This window comes from Cetorhinus maximus, chromosome 24, assembly GCF_964194155.1.
Source record: "Cetorhinus maximus chromosome 24, sCetMax3.hap1.1, whole genome shotgun sequence".
Taxonomy (NCBI): domain Eukaryota; kingdom Metazoa; phylum Chordata; class Chondrichthyes; order Lamniformes; family Cetorhinidae; genus Cetorhinus; species Cetorhinus maximus.
In genome coordinates this window covers 23,893,133-23,915,461 of record NC_135902.1, presented here as the reverse complement: position 1 = coordinate 23,915,461, position 22,329 = coordinate 23,893,133, and the positions used below count along the sequence as shown (strand labels likewise).

At 45.0% G+C, this 22,329-nt stretch overlaps 1 protein-coding gene across 1 annotated transcript in view; it reads right to left on the bottom strand.

Moving 5' to 3' along the window:
- Nucleotides 1–22,329, bottom strand: part of acsf2 (acyl-CoA synthetase family member 2) — a 267,757-nt gene that overhangs the window by 194,624 nt on the left and 50,804 nt on the right. Inside the window, exons 3-4 of the mRNA XM_078570862.1 lie at nucleotides 10,267–10,395; nucleotides 2,328–2,381 (exon numbers count right to left, since the gene is read on the bottom strand). Coding sequence (XP_078426988.1) covers nucleotides 2,328–2,381; nucleotides 10,267–10,395 — 183 coding nt within the window. The remainder of the gene's footprint in view (nucleotides 1–2,327; nucleotides 2,382–10,266; nucleotides 10,396–22,329) is intronic.

Here is a 22,329-nt window from a genome sequence, read left to right as displayed (position 1 = left end):
GATGTGCTTAACGAGAAACTTAGAATGGACTATGGTATAAATAGATGAGTTATTAAAGAAACATATTGGAGTTAGACCAAAGTCACTCATAGATAGTGGGAAACCTTCCCAAACCAGAACAAGCCACAAATTACCCAAGAGAGATCCAAATAGTATTTAAAGTTGGAACAAAGCTACAAACTATGTGTATAGGAATGTCTTGCTACAATTGTACAGGTTTTTGTGTGCAGTTTTGATCTCCACATTTAAGAAAGGATATACTTGCATCAAAAAGGATACAGCAAAGGTTCACCAAATTGGTTCCTGGCATGAGAGGGTGTATCCTATGATGAGAGGCTGAGTAAAGTGGGCTTATGCTCTCTGGAGTTTAGAAGCATAAGAGGTGACCTCATTGAAACCTACAAAATTCAGTAGGTGTTTGATAGGGTAGATGCTGAGAGATTATTTCTGCTGGTCGGGTAACCTAAAACATGGGGGCACAGTCTCAAGATAAGGGGCAGATCATTAAGGACTGAGATAAAGAGAAATTACTTCACTCAAAGGGTTGTGAATCTTTGGAATTCTTTACTCTAGAGGGTTGTGAATGCTCCATCATTGAATATATTTAAGGCTGGGAACGGGTGGGAAAATGAAGTTGAAGCCTAAGATCAGCCATGGTCATATTGAATGATGGAGCAGGCTCAATGGGCCTTATGGTCTATACCTGCTGCTTTATTTATGATCGTGTTCTTTATAACACTGTCAACAAAAAACTTCCATCACTTTGCTGATGATTGGTAGTGAGTGATGATTGGTTGGTTCGGATTTGTCCTGCTTTTTGTGGACAGGACATACCTGGGCAATTCTGCACATAGCTGGGTAGATGCCAATGTTGTAGCTGTACTGGAACAGCTTGGCTAGGGGCATGGCAAGCTCTGGAGCACAAGTCTTCAGTACTATTGCCAGAATATTGTCAGGGTGCACAGCCTTTGCAGTATCCAGTGCCTTCAGCCATTTCTTGATATCACGTGGAGTGAATCAAATTAGTTGAAGACTGGCATTTGTGATGCTGGGGACCTCAGGAGGAGGCCGAGATGTATCATCCACTCTGCACACCTGACTGAAGATTGTCGCAAATGCTTCAGCCTTATCTTTTGCACTGGTGTGCTGGGCTCCCCCATCATTGAGGATGGGGATATTTGTAGAGTCTCCTACTCCAGTTAGTTGCTTAATTTTCCATTTACTACTGGATATGGCAGAACTGCAGAGCTTTAATCTGATCTGTTGGTTGTGGGATTGCTTAACTCTGTCTATCGCACGCTTCTTCCACTGTTTAGCATGCAAGGAAGTAGTCGTGGGTGTAGCTTCACCAGATTAGCACCTCATTTTTAGTTCTGCCTGGTACTTCTCCTGGCACACTCCCCATCAGTCCTCATTGAACCACGGTTGATCTCCTGGCTTGATGGTAATAGTAGAGTGAGGGATAGAGCCATGAGATTACAGACTGTTGCTGAATACAATTCTGCTACTGCTGATGGCCCACAGCACCTCCTGGATGCCCAAGTTTGAGCTGCTGGATCTGTCCTGAATCTATCGCAGTTTGTACAGTTGTGGTGCCATACAACATGATGGACGGTATCCTCAGTACGAAGACAAGACTTTGTCTCCTCGAGGACTGTGTGGTAATGCTGACAGGGACAGATCCATCTGTGACAGGCAGTTTGGTGAGGGTGAGGTCAAGTAGGTTTTTCCCTCTTCTTGGTTCCCTCACCACCTGCCACAGGCCCAGTCTGGCACATGTATCCTTCAGGACTAGGCCAGCTCAGTCATTAGGTGTGCTACTCAGTTACTCTGGTAATGGGCATTGAAATGTCCCACCCAGAATACATAGTGTGCCTTTGTTAATGTCAGTGCCTCTTCCAAGTGGTATTCAACATGGAGGAGCACTGATTCTTCAGCTGAGGGAGGACGGTACGTGGCAATCTGCAGGAGGTTTCCTTGCCTATGTTTGACCTGATGCCATGAAATTTCATGGGCTCTGGAGTCAATGTTGAGAACTCCCAGCACAACTCCCTCCAGACTGTATACCATTGTACTTCTACCTCTCACAGGTCTGTCCTGTGGGACAGGAAATGGATGATGGAGGAGGCTAGGACATAGGCTGTAAGATATGATTTGGTGAATATGATTGTGTCAGGCTGTTATTGGACTAATTTTGTGGGACAGCTCTCCAAATTTTGGCACAAGCCCCCAGAAATTAGTGAGGTGCATTCACCCAATGAGACACCAGAAAGATAATCTCTCTGTGAAGGATTCCTATAGTCAGCAGACTATCAAACCCAGCTTACCTTCCTCAGAACAAACTCCACCTCACGAGCCTGATAGGCTGGATTAATGTTAGCCTGTAACAAAAGGAGAGGAGATTGGAGTTAAGAAAAAGCAAGATTTAATGGATTCTATATACTGGAGGTCAAATTTACAGTGCTAAGCAACCTCAGCATCTTGATATGATTTACAGGGTATCATTCTATAGCAAGAATCCATTTGGTCAACTTGGCTGCCCATCAGTTGGTGCAATGAGAGTTTAAAAATCAATTCTTCACCATTCAATCTCGGAATTAGTTGGGAACTTTAAAACCTGTTAGCCTTTTAAAGAAAAAAATTACTACTCATTTTTACCCAGTGACCACTAAAATCAGGGAACATTGTCACTAAGCTCACAATCAGGCATCAAGCGTGATAGAAAGAAAAGTAATAATTTCAACTAAGGCTGTGGATCAGGTGGACCAGGGTGGAAACAGGTTACAGGGCCCATCCTCTCTGGCAGCACGGGCCCTGGGAGATTTAACTCTTGGGCCTTATCAGCGTACCTGCAGTGAGCTTCTCATCTGATCCCAGCAAGAAATTATAACTGGCTGGCAGGCAGGAGCAGGATTTCAGGTGGCAAGTCACTACCAGGAACAGTCTTTGGGTTGTAGGTAAGTGGATGGAAGTGGGGCATGGAATTGCAGTCAGGGAAGGGCAAAAACAATCCGTAACCTCAAGCTATCAACAAGGCTAGCAGTTGGGAAATAAGACCCAAGATCCTAAGCAGAAGAATGGTTAGGGTTCTCCAAATTATTATTAATCAGTTTTTGCAAACCTGTTCTAGCTATTGCTACATCAATAACACCAGTTAAACAGAAATTGTTCAAATTCTTGCCACATAAGGAGGTTCCTCCAATATTACGTTTTATTGCAAGACTCATCACTGTTTACACTACTAGATTAATTTAATCAGTTTCCTTGTCTCACTCCAACTGTTGATTTAATCCATGAGTGACACATAGTCCAGAGGGCTTCAGTGAATGGAGGAATGCAGCAACTGTGGGACTTGCAAGAAAAGCTACTGACAAGTTTAAATATTGCTCCAAAGAAGGGTCATACAGACTCAAAACGTTAACTCTGTTTCTCTCTCCACAGATGCTATCAGGCCTGCTGAGTATTTTCAGCATTTTCCGTTTTTATTTCAGATTTCCAGCATCCGCAGTAGTTTGCTTTTATTTTATGTTAAATATTGGTTGAATGATCAGGATGATGGCCAAGAAGTGAGATCCATGGACTGGCAGAATGGAATGAAAGAATGCAGAGTACGAAAGTGCAGTGCGAGTACTGACGGTGTGTCTTGAAGTGACTTTTTTTTTATTCATTCACGGGGTGTGGGCTTCACTGGCTGGGCCAGCATTTATTGCCCATCCCTAGTTGTCCTTGAGAAGATGGTGGTGAGCTGCCTTCTTGAACCGCTGCAGTCCATGTGGTGTAGGTACACCCACAGTCCTCTAAGGGAGGGAGTTCCAGGATTTTGACCCGGTGACAATGAAGGACCGACGACTCTTGCATCAGAAAACAATTATGTCCTGGTGAAGGAACCCCCGATAGTGTAAAAGGGCAATCTCACAGAAATAGTCCTGACAGATATAAAAGCGCAAGTACAGGCCATAGCTTAAACAGATTAGGCAATCAAACGAAGGCCACAGAACAGTCTCAGAAGAAAACCAGAAGCAGAAGTCAACATTGGATCAGTCAACACTTTCGCCTCTGAGTAACAAAGTTCCGGATTCAAGTCCCACTCCACAGATTTGAGCACAAAAATCAAGGTTGACACTCCAGTGTAGATCTGAGGGAGTGTTCTGCTGTTGGACATTCCATCTTTTGGATGAGACGTCAAACCGAAGTCTCTTCTGGCTTCTCGGGTAGAAGTAATAAGATCCCATGGCACCATTTCGAAGAGTAGAGGCGTTCTGCCCAGTGTCCTGGTGAATATTTTTCTCTTAATCAACATCACAAAAATAGATTATCTGGTGGTTATCATATTGCTGTTTGTGGGAGCATGCTGTGTGCGAATTGACTGCCATGTTTCCTCCAACAGTGCTACACTGCAAAAGTATTCAATTGGCTGAGAGTCTCTTTGGGACATATGATGATTGTGAAAGGTGCTACATAAATGCAAGTCTTTCTTTTTTTTCTTTTCTATAATGCACCTTAACACCATATGCACTCCAGCTATTGTTTCATAGCATTGCTCATGAACCTTTCGATGTGCCTGCACTAAAATGCTCAGATTTCTTTCTTTCTCCACCAGCTATTTTGAATCGTGATTCTGGAGACAGGGCACTCCATGCAGCTGACTGGGGAAAGGTAGGGCAAGATGCAGATGACACAAAGATTGGCCGAGTAGTGGATAGTGTAGAGGATAGCCATAATCTCCAAAACAATATAGATGGGTTGGTAGGGTGGGCGGTAAAGTGGCAGATGCATTTTAACATAGAGAAGTGTGAGGTCATACATTTAGGGAGGTCAAACAGTTACAGGGATTACACAATAAATGGGAATATACTAAGAGGGGTAGATGAAGTGAGGGATCTTGGCGTACAAGTACACAGGTCCCTGAAGGCAGCAGTTCAAGTAGACAAGGTTGTAAAGAAGGCATATGGAATGCTCTCCTTCATTGGCAGAGGTATAGAATATAAAGGTAAGGATATAATGTTGGAATTGTATAAAACACTGGTGAGGCCACAACTGGAGTATTGTGTGCAGTTCTGGTCACCACATTACAGGAAGGATGTAATAGCTCTGGAGAGAGTGCAGAGGAGGTTTACAAGAATGTTGCCAGGGTTAGAAAAGTGTAGCTACGAGGAGAGATTGGATAGGTTGGGGTTATTTTCCTTAGAACAAAGAAGGCTGAGAGGTGACTTGATTGAGGTGTACAAAATTATGAGGGGAATGGATAGAGTGGACAGGATAAAAATTTTTCCCTTGGTGGAGAATTCTAGAACCAGGGGACATAGATTCAAGATAAGTGGCAGAAGGTGTAGAGAGGACATGAGGAAGGACTTTTTTACGCAGAGCTTAGCGGGTGTCTGGAATTCGCTGCCCAAGTTGGTGGTAGAGGCAGAAACTTTAAACTCTTTTAAAAAGTACCTGGGTCTGCACCTTAAGTGCTGTAAGCTGCAGGGCTATGGGCCGGGTGCAGGAAGGTGGGATTAGAAAGGGCACCTGGGTGTCCTTGGGCTGGCATGGACAAGATGGGCCGAATGGCCTCCTTCTGTGCTGTAACTTTTCTATGGTTCTAAGAGTTCATTTCTTTCAATCCCCTTTCATCCTCTGCATCCCTGAATCAAAAATCTTCCCATTTTCGAATCAGACAGCACATCCGTGACCTTCTCTTTGCTGAATTACCCTCTCCTCAATTTTCCATTGATGTCACAACCATCTCAGACTTTGGGGATGTGTGTGAACACGAGACCTGAAATCCACCATTATCCCCAGAGACGTCTTCTGCACTCCAAGAATACAATTCTGCTGCTGCTGATGGCCCACAGCACCTCATGGATGCCCAGTTTTTAGCTGCTAAGTCTGTTCTGAATCTATCCCATTTAGTAGTATTGTCACATAACACAATGGAGGATGTCCTCAATGTGATGTTGGGATTTGGACTCTGCAAGGTGGTCACTCCTGCCAAAACTGTCATGGACAGATGCATCGTGACAAGAAGCTTGGTGAGGGTGAGGTCGAGTAGGTTTTCCTTCTTGTGGTTCTCTCACCACCTGCTGCAGGCCAGTCTAGCAAATGTTCCTTCAGGGATCAGCCAGCTCGATCAGTAGTAGTGCAATCAAGCCGATCTTGGTGATGGACATTGAAGACTCCCACCCAGAGTACATTTTGTGCCCTTGCTACCCTCAGTGCTTCTTCTAAGTGGTGTTCAACATGGAGGAGTACGGATTCACCAGTTGATGAAGAGCGGTAGGTGGTAATCAACAGAAGGTTTCCTTGCCCATGTTTGACCTGATGCCATGAGAATTCATGGGATCTGGAGTCAATGCAAAACTCTCGGGCATTCTCTCCCGACTGTGCCACCACCTACGGTGGTTTTGTCCTGTTGCTGGAAAAGGACTGAACCCAGGGATGGTGATGGGGGAGTCTGGGACATTGGTTGCAAGATATGATTCAGTGGGTACAACTGTCAGGCTGTTGCTTGACTAGTCGGCGAGACAACTCTCCCAATTATGGTACAAGTTCACAAGATCGACAGGCAGGGTTTATCTTTCTTAGTTCCAGTGCCTAGGTTGATCCCAGGTGGTCCATCTAACTTTATTTTTATTATATTTTCTGTAGCGGTTTGATACAATTGAGTGGCTTGATAGGCCATTTCAAAGGGCAATTAAGAGTCAACCACATTGCTGTGGGTGTTGAATCACATATAGCCAGGTTGGATAAGGACAGTAGATTTCCTTCTTTAAAGGGCATTTGTGAACCAGATAGATTTATATGACATTCCGGTAGTTTGACGGTCACCATTATTGAGACTAGTGTTTTTTGTAATTCAAGATTTAATTAATTAGTTGAATTTAAATACTCCAGCTGATGTGGTGGAATTTGAATTCATGTCTCTGGATTATTAGTCCAGAGCTCCGGATTACTGGCCCAGCAACTATGCTTTTTGTTTATTCGTCTGGCTAGGGAAGCAGTTATAGTTCAATGTCAAGGTTAACAATCCATTCAACAGCTTCAGTGGATGCAATGTGAATGGTTGTGAAGCCACCAGGAATGGATCTCTAAGGGCAGAAGTTCAGTTTGTGGGCGATGGTCTGACTTGGATGGCCACATTCACAATTTGAGCTGCTCCTCATGATCCACATCTTCCCTGACCCATCCACAAGCGGTTGACAGTTCACTGGATATTCCCTGGAAGTTTGAAGCCTGAGACTTCAATCTGGTAACTGACCTGGATGGTGAAGGTGATGATGTTTGCAGTCGACTGGGAGGTGTGCCTTCAGGAGATGGGACTGTCGTTAGTTTGTAAGGTGTGGAATGAGTTCCAGTGGGGGCTATGGGATTTGAGATGGGTGCGTGGGTTTTATTTTATTTTTTTTACAGCCATGTTTCAATGGGAATGCTTCGGTAGCAAATGGCAATCTTTGAGGAGGATATTTTCCCTTCAGACATCAGGAGGTTCAATTGAGCAGATCACAAGAAGCCACTCGAGCTGTGTTGGTTTCAATGTCCCAAGGTATTGGAGGTGTTGGCAGGCTTAAAAGTGGACAAATCTCCAGGTCCGGATGATGTTTGTCCCAGACTGCTGAGAGAGGCAAGAGGGGAGATTGCAGGGGCTCTGAGCCAAAATTTTAATTCCTCTCTGGCCACGTGGGAGGTGCCAGAGGACTGGAGAACAGCTAATGTGGTTCTGCTATTTAAGAAGGGTTGTAGAGATGAGCCAGGGAACTACGTCTGTGGTAGGGAAACTATTGGAGAAAGTTTTGAAGGAGAGAATCTACCTCCACTTGGAGAAGCAAGGTTTGATCAGGGATAGTCAGCATGGCTTTGCCAGAGGGAGGTCATGCCTAACAAATTTGATTGAATTTTTTGAGGGGGTCACCAGGTGTGTAGATGAGGCTAGTGCAGTTGATATAGTTTATACGGATTTCAGCAAAGCCTTTGGTAAGGTCCCACATGGGAGACTTATAAAGAAGGCAGATGCACATGGGATACAGGGTAATTTGATAAGGTGGATTCAAAATTGACTTAGTTGTAGGAGACAGAGGGTGATGACAGAGGGATGCTTTAGTGACTGGAAGCCAGTGTGCAGTGGCGTACCACAGGGATCTGCGCTCGGTCCCCTATTATTTGTCATTTATATAAACGACATGGATGACTTTGTGATGGGTAGGATTAGTAAGTTTGCGGATGACACAAAGATTGGCCGGGTGGTTAAGTGAGGTTGACTATAGGAGGAAGATATAGACGGGATGGTCAAATGGGCAGATATGTGGCAGATGGAATTGAACCCTGAAAATGTGAGGTGATACACTTTGGAAGGAGTAATTTGACAAGGAAGTATTCAATGAACAGCATGGCACTAGGAAGTTCTGAGAAACAAAGGGACCTTGGCGTGTGTGTCCATAGATCTCTGAAGGCAGAGGGGCATGTTAGCGGGGTGGTGAAAAAGGCATATGGGACACTTGCCTTTCTCAATCGAGGCATAGGTTACAAAAGTAGGGAGGTCATGTTGGAGCTGTATAGAACCTTGGTGAGGCCACAGCTGGAGTACTGTGTGCAGTTCTGGTCGCCACATTATAGGAAGGATGTGATTGCACTGGAGGAGGTGCAGAGGAGATTCACCAGGATGTTGCCTGGGATGAAACATTTAAGTTATATGGAGAGGTTGGATAGACTTAGGTTATTTTCGTTGGAGCAGAGAAGACTGAGGGGCGACTTGATCGAGGTGTACAAGATTATGAGGGGCATGGACAGGGTGGATAGGGAGCAGCTGTTCCCTTTAGTTGAAGGGTCAGTCACAAGGGGGCATAAGTTCAAGGTGAGGGGCAGGAGGTTTAGCGGGGATGTGAGGAAAAGCGTGTTTACCCAGTGTGTGGTGACGGTCTGGAATGCACTACCTGGGAGGGTGGTGGAGGCGGGTTGCCTCACAACCTTTAAAAAATACCTGGATGACCACTTGGCACTTCATAACATTCAAGGCTATGGGCCAAGTGCTGGTAAATGAGATTAGGTAGGTAGGTCAGGTGTTTCTCACTTGTCAGTGCAGACTTGATGGGCCGAAGGGCCTCTTCTGCATTCTGTGATTCTGTTCCAGAAATAATCCTCACGACTTTCCGGAGGTGTTTATCTACCACGCTTGGGTGGCAGCTCCTGGTTGAGGAGCAGTACTCTGCCATTGGGTAGACCATGGCAAGTAAGCAGTGCGTATTGCGTTGGCTCTGCTGTCCCAGGTAGTACTTCCTAGTTTGTGTATGTGATTCACTCTCGTTTTGACCTTGCAGGAATGATGGAACTTACCCAGAATTCCTGAAAAACATTGGATCATGGGGAAGGAAGTGGCTAGCAAACCTGTATACCAACATCCACAGCACTGGCAGCATTCCACACACAAGAAATAAGAGGAGTAGGCCATTCGACCCCTCGTGCCTGGTCTGCCATTTGGTGACATCATGGCTGACCTGATTGTGGCCTCAAATCCACTTTGCTTTCTGCCCCCCATAACCCTCCACTCCCTTGTCGATCAACATCTGAGGCCAATCCAAGATAGTAGTCATTGTCAAGCCATGGAAACCATGTGACTCCAAACAGCTACTGCTCCATTGCCCTGGTCTCAACGGTATACAAGGTCCTGGAATACCCCCTATTGAACAGACTGTGCTCCATCCCAGAAGCAGTGATACCCACCCAACAAGTAGTCTGTATGAAAACCTATGCTACGATACCCTCATAAACCTGTTTGTACTTTGTCATCATTCAATAAACCAACAAGTATTTTCTTCTCTGGCATCCAATGCATACAATGTGTATTAACCCACTTGATCGATCTGACACTCTCCCCATTGTAACCTTTCTTGGCTCCCTCTCTCAGCACCATGACTATGGTCAGTGCCCCCTCTTTTGCCCTTTACCTATTGCTGTTCAGTAAAGCAAATTATTCCAATCCTGGAGACAAGCAATTTATTTACTATAAAAACAAGGTAACTGCTGTAATTCTCTCTAGATTTCTGTAACTGTACACATTTCCTCAGAGAATTTTGATGGCCATTTACGGAGGCTTTATTAGGGTGGCCAATAGTGCAGACATTGCTCTGACAATCTTCCCCTTTCTGGCCTGAACCCCATGAATGAAGGCAGCACTTCAGGAAATAGGGACACTGCTTAGAAAAATCCTATTTACATTTTACATTGAGCGGCTGGCATCATGAGCATTGCCTGGCCCATGCCAGCATTATTGAACCTTTTATTACTTACCATTATGATGCCAGCTTGCGCTGTTGCAAACTGTGTCAACACCCACTCATACATGTTTGGTGCCCACATGGCTAGTCGGTCTCCTTTCTCCAGTCCGATGGCGAGCAGTCCTGCAGCCAGTTGGTCGACCTGTGAAAACCAAATGTTACATCATCAGAATTCAGAGGGACAGGAAAGTAACTGGAGTAGTGATTCAGTCAGTCCATGCCAATTTAGAGACTGGCTGCAGCTAATTATTCTTGCTGGTCTATTGAATTTGCTGAATCCCCCACTATCAACATCCTGGGTGTTACCACTGACCAGAAACTGAACTGGACTAGCCATATAAATACCGTGGCTACAAGGGCAGGTCAGAGGTCAAGAGTTCTGCAGTGAGAAACTGGCCTCCTGACACCCCAAAGGCTGTCTACCATCTATAAGGCACAAGTCAGGAGTTGTTGGAATATTCTTCACTTGCCTGGATGAGTGCAGCTACAGCAACACTCAAGACGCTTGACATCATCCAGGACAAAGCAGCCCACTTGATTGGCATCTCATCCACAATCTTAAACATGCACTCCCTCCACCATCAGCACACAGTGGCAGCAGTGTGTTCCATCTACAAGATGCACTGCAGTAACTCACCAAGGCTCCTTTTTTTAAATCTTTCATGGGATATGGGGTTCGCTGGCTGGGACAGCATTTATTGCCCATCCCTATTTGCCCTTGAGAAGGTGGTGGTGAGCTGCCTTCTTGAACCACTGTAGTCCATGGGATGTAGGCACACCCACAGCACTGTTAGGAAGGGAGCTCCAGGATTCTGACCCAGCGACAGTGAAGGAACGGCGATATAGTTCCAAGTCAGGACGGTGAGTGGTTTGGAGGGGAACATCCAGGTGGTGGTATTCCCATCTATCTGCTGCTCTTGTCCTTCTAGATGATAGAGGTCGTGGGTTTGGAAGGTGTTGTCTAAGGTGCCTTGGTGAGTTGCTGCAGTGCATCTTGTAGATGGTACACACTATTGCTACTGTGTGCCAGTGGTGGAGGGGGTGAATACTGTGGATGTGGTGCCAACCAAGCAAGCTGCTTTGTCCTGAATGGTGTCTGGCTTCTTGAGTGCTGTGGGAGCTGCACTCATCCAAACAAGTGGGGAGTATCCCATCACACACCTGACTTGTGTCTTGTAGATGGTGGACAGGCTTTGGAGAGTGTCCTTCATAGCACCTTCCAAACCTGAAACCTCTACCAGCTTGAAGGACAAAGGCAGCAGGTTCATGAGAACACCACCCACCTGCAAATTCCCCCACAAGTTACATACTGTACTTTGTCAAGTTCAGCCTATTGAAGCCACCACACAAGACTCACACACATGCACAACAGTGGAAGCAATATTCTATAAACAGATCTCTAAGCAAACACATAATGGAAATCGCAGGGGCTCTGACCCAAAATTTTAATTCCTCTCTGGCCAAGGGGGAGGTGCCTGAGGACTGGAGAACAGCTAATGTGGTTCCGCTATTTAAGAAGGGTTGTAGAGATAAGCCAGGGAACTACAGGCCAGTGAGTCTCACGTCAGTGGTAGGGAAACTATTGGAGAAAATTCTGAAGGAGAGAATCTATCACCACTTGGAGAGGCAAGGTTTGATCAGGGATAGTCAGCATGGCTTTGTCAGAGGGAGGCCATGCCTAACAAATTTGATTGAATTTTTTGAGGGGGTTACCAGGTGTGTAGATGAGGCTAGTGCAGTTGATGTAGTTCATATGGATTTCAGCAAAGCCTTTGATAAGGTCCCACATGGGAGACTTATAAAGAAGGCAAATGCACATGGGATACAGGGTAATTTGATAAGGTGGATTCAAAATTGACTTAGTTGTAGGAGACAGAGGGTGATGACAGAGGGATGCTTTAGTGACTGGAAGCCAGTGTCCAGTGGCGTACCACAGGGATCTGTGCTGGGCCCCCTATTATTTGTCATTTATATAAACGACATGGGGGGGTAGGATTAGTAAGTTTGCGGATGACACAAAGATTGGCCGGGTGGTTAACAATGAGGTTGAGTGTCTTGGGCTACAGGAAGATATAGACGCGATGTTCAAATGGGCAGATAAGTGGCAGATGGAATTTAACCCTGAAAAGTGTAAGGTGATACACTTTGGAAGGAGTAATTTGACAAGGAAGTATTCAATGAACGGCATGGCACTAGGAAGTTCTGAGGAACAAAGGGACCTTGGCGTGTGTGTCCATAGATCTCTGAAGGCAGAGGGGCATGTTAGTGGGGTGGTGAAAAAGGCATATGGGACACTTGCCTTTATCAATCGAGGCATAGATTACAAAAGTAGGGAGGTCATATTGGAGTTGTATAGAACCTTGGTGAGGCCACAGCTGGAATTGTGTGTGCAGTTATGGTCGCCACATTATAGGAAGGATGTGATTGCACTGGAGGGGCACCCAGAGGAGATTCATCATGATGTTGCCTGGGATGAAACATTTAAGTTATGAAGAGAGGTTGGATAGACTTGGGTTGTTTTTGTTGGAGCAGAGAAGACTGAGGGGCGACCTATTCGAGGTGTACAAGATTATGAGGGGCATGGACAGGGCGGATAGGGAACCAGCTGTTCCCCTTAGTTGAAGGGTCAGTCATGAGGGGACACAAGTTCAAGATGAGGGGCAGGAGGTTTACAGGGGATGCGAGAAAAAACTTTTTTATGCAGGGGGTGGTGACGGTCTGGAATGCGCTGCCTGGGAGGGTGGTAGAGGCAGGTTGCCTCACATCCATTAAAAAGTATCTGGATGAGCACTTGGCATGTAATAACATTCAAGACTATGGGCCAAGTGCTGGTAAATGGGATTAGGTAGGTAGGTCAGGTGTTTCTCACTTGTCAGTGCAGACTCGATGGGCCGAAGGGCCTCGTCTGCACTGTGAGATTCTGTGATTCTGTGATCAGATGAGAACTGCAATCCAGTTGTGAAAGTTGATGGATAATTAATCAACTAGCTGAAGGAGGTGGCTCTATGAGTATCCTATCCTCAATTATGGTGCATTCCAGACACATCTGAAGTGTTTGCAAGCATCTTCAGCCATGAGTGCCTGAATGTATGATCATTTGTGGCTTCCTCCTCAGATCCCCACTATCACAGAGATCAGTGTTCAGCCCTAAGTAATGACAGAAAATGCTGGAAATGCTCATCATGGCTGGCAGCATTGGTGGAAAGAGAAACAGAGTAAACATTCGAGGTAAATGACCTGAGTTCTAATGACAGATCACAGATCTGAAATGTTGGGCCAGGTTTTCATCGCCTTGTGGAAGCGAGGACGGGGTAAGGAATGGTAAAAACTTTGATGCTGGGGTCACCACTGAAAGCCCGAACGGTAATTTATTTTTCCTATCCCTCAGAATTTTCATTGGGTCAGGTGGATTTTGGAAGGTTTCTGAAAACCCACTTTGTTGGAGAGTTTGTGAACCTTGGGGGAACCTTACTGAGGTGTTGGGAACCTTCTTAGAGGTACATATTAAATTATTTGACAGCTTCAAATGTCATTGTCGATGCTGTCATTTAAGTTAGATGAGTTTTTTCTGCAATGATTGATCATAGAATTTCACTTTGCAAAGATAAGTTGACCATTTCATGGATCAGCATTGTGTAAGTGCTGAGATGCATTAGGGTGCTTCTCCTATGGAAAAAGTGCTAATATGCATTCAAAACTATAGAAAACAGTGCTTGGGAACTCTAAGTGTCATAAGAACATAAGAAACAGGAGCAGGGGTAGGCCATTCGGCCCCTCAAGCCTACCCCGCCATTCAATAAGATCATGGCTGATCTGCCCCAGGCCTCAGCTCCTCTTTCGTGTCAGCTCCTCATAGCCCTCAACTCCCTGATATTTCAAATATCATCTACCTCCTCTTTAACTACTTTCAGTGATCTAGCCTCCACAACTCTCTAGGGTAGAGAATTTCTGACATTTACTACCTTCTCTGAGAGAAGAAATTCCTTTGCATCTCAGTATTAAATGAGTGTCCCCTTATTCTATAACTATGTCCCCTGTTCGAGATTCCTCCACTAGTGGAAACATCTTCTCAACATCTACCCTGTCAAGCCCCCTCAGAATCTTGTACGTTTCAATAAGGTCACCCCCTCATTCTTCTAAACTCTAATGAATAAAGGCCTAACCTGTTTAGCCGTTCTTGATAAGTCAATCCCTTCATCCCAGGAATCAGGCTGGTGAATCTCATTTGAACGGCCACCAATGCCAGTATATCCTTTCTTAAATATAGGGACCAAAAATGCACAGTGCTCCAGATGCGGCCTCACCAATACCCCATACACTTGTAACAAGACTTTCCTATTTTTAAACTCCAACCCCCTACCAATAAGGCCAAAATTCTATTTGCCTTCTTAATTACTTGCTGCACCTGCATGTTAACTTTTTGTGTTTCATGCACAAGAACACCCAGATCCCTCTGTGCTGCATTTTTTTGGAGTCTCTCACCATTTAAATAATAGTCTGCCTTTTGAATCTTCCTACCAAAGTGCATGACCTCACACTTACCCACATTAAACTCCATCTGCCAAGTTTTTGCTCACTCACTCAATCTGTATATATCCCCTTGCAGATTCCTTATGTCCTCCCACCTATTTTTGTATCATCAGCAAATTTGGATACATTACCCTCTGCCCTCTCCTCCAAGTCATTAACATAGATAGTAATTAATTGAGGCCCTAGGTCTGACCCTTGTGGCACTCCACCTGAAAAAGGCCTATTAATCCTGACTCTCTGTCTTCTGTGTGTTAACCAATCTCCAATCCATGCTAATACATTACCCCCAATACCGTGAGCTCCTATCTTGTGCAATAACCTTTCATGTGGCACCTTATCGAATGCCTTCTGGAGATCCAAATACACTACATCTACCAGTTTCCCTTTATCAACTCTGCGTGTTATATCCTCAAAGAACTCTAGCAAATTTGTCAAACATGATTTCCCTTTCACAAAACCATGCTGACTCTGTTTGATTACGTTAAGCTTTTCTAAATGTCCTGCTATTTCTTCCTTAATAATGGACTCTAGCATTTTCCCAGCAACAGATGTTAGGCTGACTGGCCTATAGTTTCCTGATTTTTGTCTTCCTCCTTTCTTGAACAGGGGCATCACATTAGCGGAATCCAGTGAGTACTGGAATATTTCAACCAGTGCCTCCACTATCTCTGCGGCCACTTCCTTTAAAACCCTTGGATGCAGGCCATCAGGTCCTGACAACTTGTCTGCCTTTGGTCCCATTAGTTTGGCCCTCGTGATAGAGACTGTTACAAGATCTTTCCTCCCATTAGATCCTTGCTTATCTGACATCTTTGGGATGTTTATAGTGTCCTCCACCATGAAGACTGATGCAAAATATAGGTTTAAATTATCTGCCATTTCCCTGTCCCCTGTTACCAATTCTCCAGTCGCATCCTCCAAGGGACCCACACTCACTTTAGCTACTCTCTTTCTTTTTATATACCCGTGGAAGCTCTTGCTATTTGTTTTTATATTTCTTGCCAATTTACTTTCATAGTCAATTTTCTTCCTCTTTATTAGCTTTTTCGTCATCCGCTGCTGGTTCCTAAAATTTTTCCAATCCTTTGGCCTACCACTAGTTTTTGCCGCTTTGCATGCCTTAGTTTTTGATTGGATACTCTCCTTGACTGCCTTTGTTAACCACGGGTGGTTCATACTTCTCAACGAGTCCTTCTTTTTGACCAGGATAAATTTTTGCTAAGCGTTATGAAATATCTGCTTAACTGTCTCCACTGCTCATCCACTGACCATCCCCTTAGTCCATTTTTCTTCATCTTCGTACTTCTGTAATTGCCCTTATTTAAGTTGAGGACACCGGTATGAGACCCGAGTTGCTCGCCCTCAAAACTGAATTTGAAATTCTACCATGTTGTGATCACTACGCCCTAGAGGATCCTTAACTACGTTATCTCTTATTAATCCCACCTCATTACACATTACTAAACCTAAAATAGCCTGTTCCCAGGTAGGTTCTGCCCTAGGAAACAATCCCTGATGCACTCTACAAATTCGTCTTCCATGTTACCCCGGCCAATCTGATTTGTCCAGCCAATATGCAAATTAAAATCACCCATGACAATTACAGCGCATTTCTTACATGCCTCAGTTATTTCCCAATTTTACTTTGTCTTACAGTGAGGCAATTCTTCGGGGGCCTATGGATGACTCCCACCCACGACTTCTTCCCCTTGTTATTTCTTATTTCCACCCAAACTGATTCCACATCACAATCTATTGCACCGCACTGATAACTTCCTTTATTAACAAAGCTACCCCACCTCCTTTTCCTTTTTGCCTATTGTTCAGGAATATTCTTGAATATTGAGTTCCCAGGCTTGGTCACCCTCAACCATGTCTCTGTAATAGTTATCAAGTCATATTCATTTATTTCTATTTGTGCCGTCAACTCATCTATCTTGTTACAAATGCTGCATGCATTCAGATAAAGACCCTTAAGCTTTGACTTACCACCAGCTCCCACAAACTACAGCTGCAACACATCGCCTGCCCAGCCATCTCTATTCTATTTAAATAGTTAACTTGGATGTTAAAAGTGAATTTCTTAACTGTACTCATCAGCTGTAATAACGTCTCCTGATTTAAACCACTTGGCCAATCAAAAGAGACATGGAAGAGAAACCCACCAATCAGCTATCCGTTTTTCTTTCACGTCACACTTCAGTTCTGACAGGTAGAAACAGATTGAAGGAGCTCTCTGCTGCCGGTTTTAATCTCCTGCTGCTGCTGCCTTTCTCATGCAGATCCGCTCTTCATGAAGTCTCATGGCATCAGGTCAAACATGGGCAAGGAAACCTCCAGCTGATTACCATGTACCACCCTCCCTCAGCTGATGAATCAGTGCTCCTCCATGATGAACACCACTTGGAGGAAGCACTGAGAGTAGCAAGGGCACAGAATAAACTCTGGGTGGGGGACTCCGATGTCTATCACCAAGAGTGGCTCGGTTACACAACTGCTGACCGAGCTGGCTGAGTCCTAAAGGACATAGCTGCTAGACTGGGTCTGCAGCAGTTGGTGAGGGAACCAACAAGAGGGAAAAACACGCTTGCCCTCATCCTCACCAACCTGCCTGCCGCATCTGTCCATTACAGTATCGGGAGGAGTGACCACTGCACAGTCCTTGTGGAGACCAAGTCCCGTCCTCACATTGAGGATACCCTCCATCGTGTTGTGTGGCACTACCACAGTGCTAAATGGGATGGATTTCAAACAGATCTAGCAACTCAAGACTGGGCATCCATGAGGCGCTGTGGGCCATCAGCAGCAGCAGGGTTGTACTCAAACACAATCTGTAACCTCATGGTCGGGGATATCCCCCACTCTACCATTACCATCAAGCCAGGGGATCAACCCTGGTTCAACGAAGAGTGCAGGAGGGCATGCCAGGCACAGCACCAGGCACACCTAAAAATAAGGTGTCAATTTGGTAAAGCTTTAACACAGGACTACTTGTGTGCCAAACAGCATAAGCAGCAAGCAATAGACAGAGCTAAGCGGTCCCACAACTGACAGATCAGATCTAAGCTCTGCAGTCCTGCCACATCTAGTTGGGAATGGTGGTGGACAATTAAATAACTCACTGCAGGAGGAGACTCCACAAATATCCCCATCGTCAATGATGGAGGAGCCTGGTACAACAGTGCAAAAGATAAAGCTGAAGCATTTGCTACAATCTTCAGCCAGAAGTGCCGAGTGGATGATCCATCTCGGTCTCCTCCGGAGGTCCCCAGCATCACAGCCAATTCAATTCACTCCACATATCATCAAGAAACGACTGAAGGTGCAGGATACTGCAAAAGCTCTGGGCCCTGACAATATTCCGGCAAAAGTACTGAAGACTTATACTGCAGAACTTGCCGCGCTCCTAGCCAAGCTGTTCCAGTACATCTACAACACTGGCATCTACCCGACTATGTGGGACATTGCCCAGGTATGTTCTGTACACAAAAAGCAGAACAAATCCAATCCGGCCAATTACTGCCCCATCAGTCTACTATCGATCATCAGTAAAGTAATGAAAGGGATCATCAATAGTGCTATCAAGCAGCACTTGCTTAGCAATAACCTGCTCACTGATGCCCAGTTTGGGTTCCGCCAGGGCCACTCAGCTCCTGACCTGATTACAGCCTTGGTTCAAACATGGACAAAAGAGCTGAACCCCCAAGGTGAGGTGAGAGTGACTGCCCTTGGCATCATGGCAGCATTTGACCGAGTGTGGCATCAAGGAGCTCTAGCAAAACTGAAGTCAATGGGAATCAGGGGGAAAACTCTCCACTGGCTGAAGTCATACCGAGCACAAAGGAAGATGGTTGTGGTTGTTGGAGGTCAGTCATCTCAGCTCCAGGAAATCACTGCAGGAGTTCCTCAGGGTAGTGTCCTTGGCCCAACCATCTTCAGCTGCATCATCAATGACCTTCATTCCATCATAAGGTCAGATGTTCGCTGATGATTGCACAATGTTCAGCACCATTTGTGACTCCTCAGGTACTCAAACAGTCCATGTACAAATGCAGCAAGACCTGGACAATGTCCAGGTTTGGGCTGACAAGTGGCAAGTAACATTTGCACCACACAAGTGTCAGGCAATGACCATCTCCAACAAAAGAGAATCCAACCATCGCTCCTTGATGTTCAATGGCATTACCATCACTGAATCTCCCATTATCAACATCCTCGGAGTTACCATTGACCAGAAACTGAACTGGACTAGCCATGTAAATACTGTGGCTACAAGAGCACGTCAGAGGTTAGGAATCGTGCAGCGAGTAACTTACCTCCTGACTCCCCAAAGCCTGTCTACCACCTACAAAGCACAAGTCAGGAGTGTGATGGAATACTCCCCACTTGCCTGGATGAGTGCAGCTCTCACAACACTCAAGAAGCTTGACACCATCCAGGACAAAGCAGCCTGCTTGATTGGCACCTCATCCATGAACATTCAGTCCCTCCACCACCGACACACAGTAGCAGCAGTGTACCATCTACAAGGTGCACTACAGGAATTCACCAAGGTTTCTTCGACAGCACCTTCCAAATCCAGGATCACTACCATCTGGAAGGACAAGGGCAGCAAATAGATGGGAACACCACCACCTGGAAGTTCCCCTCCAAGTCACTCACCATCCTGACTTGGAAATATATCGCCATTCCTTCTCTGTCACTGGGTCAATACCCTGGAACTCCCTTCCTAACAGCACTGTGAATATACATACACACATGGACAGTAGCGGTTCAAGAAGGCAGCTCACCACCACCTTCTCAAGGGCAACTAGGGATGGGCAATAAATGCTGGCCTAGCCAGCAAAGCCCACATCCCGAGAATGAATAAAAAAAAAAAGAGAACCTAACCACTTCCCCTTGACATTCAATGGCATTACCATCAGTGAATCCCCCTCTATCAACAGGGTTACCATTGACCAGAAACTGAACTGAATCAGCCACATTCTTATGACCGAGCAGTTGGTAAAGCTGAGTTATTTTTTAAAAATCCCAGAGGGAAACTGCACAGCAACCCATAGACTTAAGCAGACACCAGACAAAGCACTTTCACCTTACAAATTCAAAACAAGATTCTTCTCACTTTGGTTCCTGTGGAGACAGTTGGAGGCTTACAGCTGCTTTGATTGCCTCTGCTCTACGCACACAAAATAGTTGCCTTGTTATAACTAGCACAGCCCATTGAATGTAAATTCTCATTGTGTCACCAGCTTCTTCTAACCCCTTTCGTAGTATCAATTTTATTAGCAATATAAACATGTTGCTTGGCCTCTGCTCGCTCTGTGCCAGAATTCACCCTACTTCTTCAATGCTCTATTCAAAAAAATGCAAATGCACTCTATCTCTCTTACATATCAAAACTAGTCCTGTTAGAATTTTATAGGTTTCTATGAGATCCCCCCTCATTCTTCTGAACTCCAGCGAATATAACCCTAATCGACTCAATCTCTCCTCATATGTCAGTCCCGCCATCCCAGGAATCAGTCGGGTAAACCTTCGCTGCACTCCCTCTATAGCAAGTACATCCTTCCTCATATAAGGAAACCAAAACTGCACACAATATTCCAGGTGTGGTCTCACCAAGGCCCTGTACAATTGCAGCAAGACATCCCTCTTCCTGTACTCGAATCCTCTGGTTATGAAGGCCAACATACCATTTACCTTCTTTACCGCCTGCTGCACCTGCATGCTTACCTTCAGCGACTGGTGTACTAGGGCACCCAGGTCTCGTTGCACATTCCTCTCTCTCAATTTATAGCCATTCAGATAATAATCGGCCATCCTGTTTTTGCTACCAAAATGGATAACCTCACATTTATCCACATTATACTGCATTGCCATGCATTTACCCACTCACTCAGCTTGTCCAAATCACACTGAAGCATCTCTGTATCCTCCTCACAGCTCACCCTCCCACCCAGCTTTGTGTCATCTGCAAATTTGGTGATATTACATTTAATTCCCTCATGTAATTCATTAATATATATTGTGAATAACTGGGGTCCCTGCGGAATAACCGATCCCTGCGGTACCCCACTAGTCACTGCCTGCCATTCGGAAAAAGACCCATTTATCCCGTTTATTCTTACTCTTTGTTTCCTGTCTGCCAACCAGTTTTCTATCCATCTCAATACACTACCCCCAATCCCATGCGCTTTGATTTTACACACCAATCTCTTATGTGGGACTTTGTTGAAAATCTTCTGAAAATCCAAATAAACAACATCCACTGGTTCCCCCTCATCAACTCTACTAGTTACATTCTCGAAAAATTCCAGTAGGTTTGTCAAGCATGATTTCCCTGTCATAAATCCATGCTGACTCCGTCCAATTCTGCCACTGTTTTCCACGTGCTCAGCTATTAAATCTTTTATAATGGACTCTAGAATTTTCCCCACTACTGACATCAGGCTGACTGGTCTATAATTCCATGTTTTCTTTCTATCTCCCTTTTTAAATAGTGGGGTTACATTAGCTACCCTCCAATTTGTAGGAACTGTTCCAGAGTCTATAGAATCTTGGAATATGACCACCAACGCATCCACTATTTCTAGGGCCACTTCCTTAAGTACTCTGGGATGTAGATTATCAGGCCCCGGGGATTTATCGGCCTTCAATCCCATCAATTTCTCCAACACCATTTCCCTACTAATACTGATTTCTTTCAGTTCCTCCCTCTCACTAAACCCTGTGTTCCCCAACATTTCTGGTATGTTATTAGTGTACTCCTTTGTGAAGACAGAACCAAAGTATGTATTTAGTTGGTTAGCCATTTATTTGTTCCCCATTATAAATTCCCCTGTTTCTGACTGTAAGGGACCTACATTTCCTCCACACCATTTAGACAGTAATTTTCCAAGGAGTGGGCGGCCTGTTTATTCTTCGAACCAAAATGTACCATTTTCATACTTATCTATATTGAAATTCTCTCTCTTCAGGTGGTGTCCCCCTCTCCCTTAAATCTGCTGTTGTCATCCCCTCCCCTCAAAAAACCATCATCCCTCCCCTCTATCCTTGCAAACTCCCATCTCCAAATCCTATCTCCAAACTCCCTTTTCACTCCAAATCCTTAAATGTGTTGACCCTCCCAAATCCATCCCCATTTTTCCCAGAATTCTATGTTTGAGCCCCTGCCACAGTACCAAAACAGAGCTTTTGCATAGTCAAAATGACATCCTATGTGACTGTGACAAAGGTAAACTTTCACTCCTCATCTTTCCCGATCTGTCTGGGATTGCTCTCACCTGGTTCCATTCTTATCTAATTGTAGCCAGAAAATCACTTGCAATGGCTTCACTTCCCATTCTCTAGCTACAATTCCATCCTTCTCCCTGTCAATAGTCTGAGATGAAGTCAGTCTGCTTGCAACCTTGGTGTATCATTTTATCTTGAGATGAGCTTCCAATTTCATATTCGAACCATCACTAAGACTGCCTCTTTCCACCTCCTTTCCACATCGCTCGATTTCATCCTGACTCAGTTCATCTGCTGCTGAAACCCTCATCCT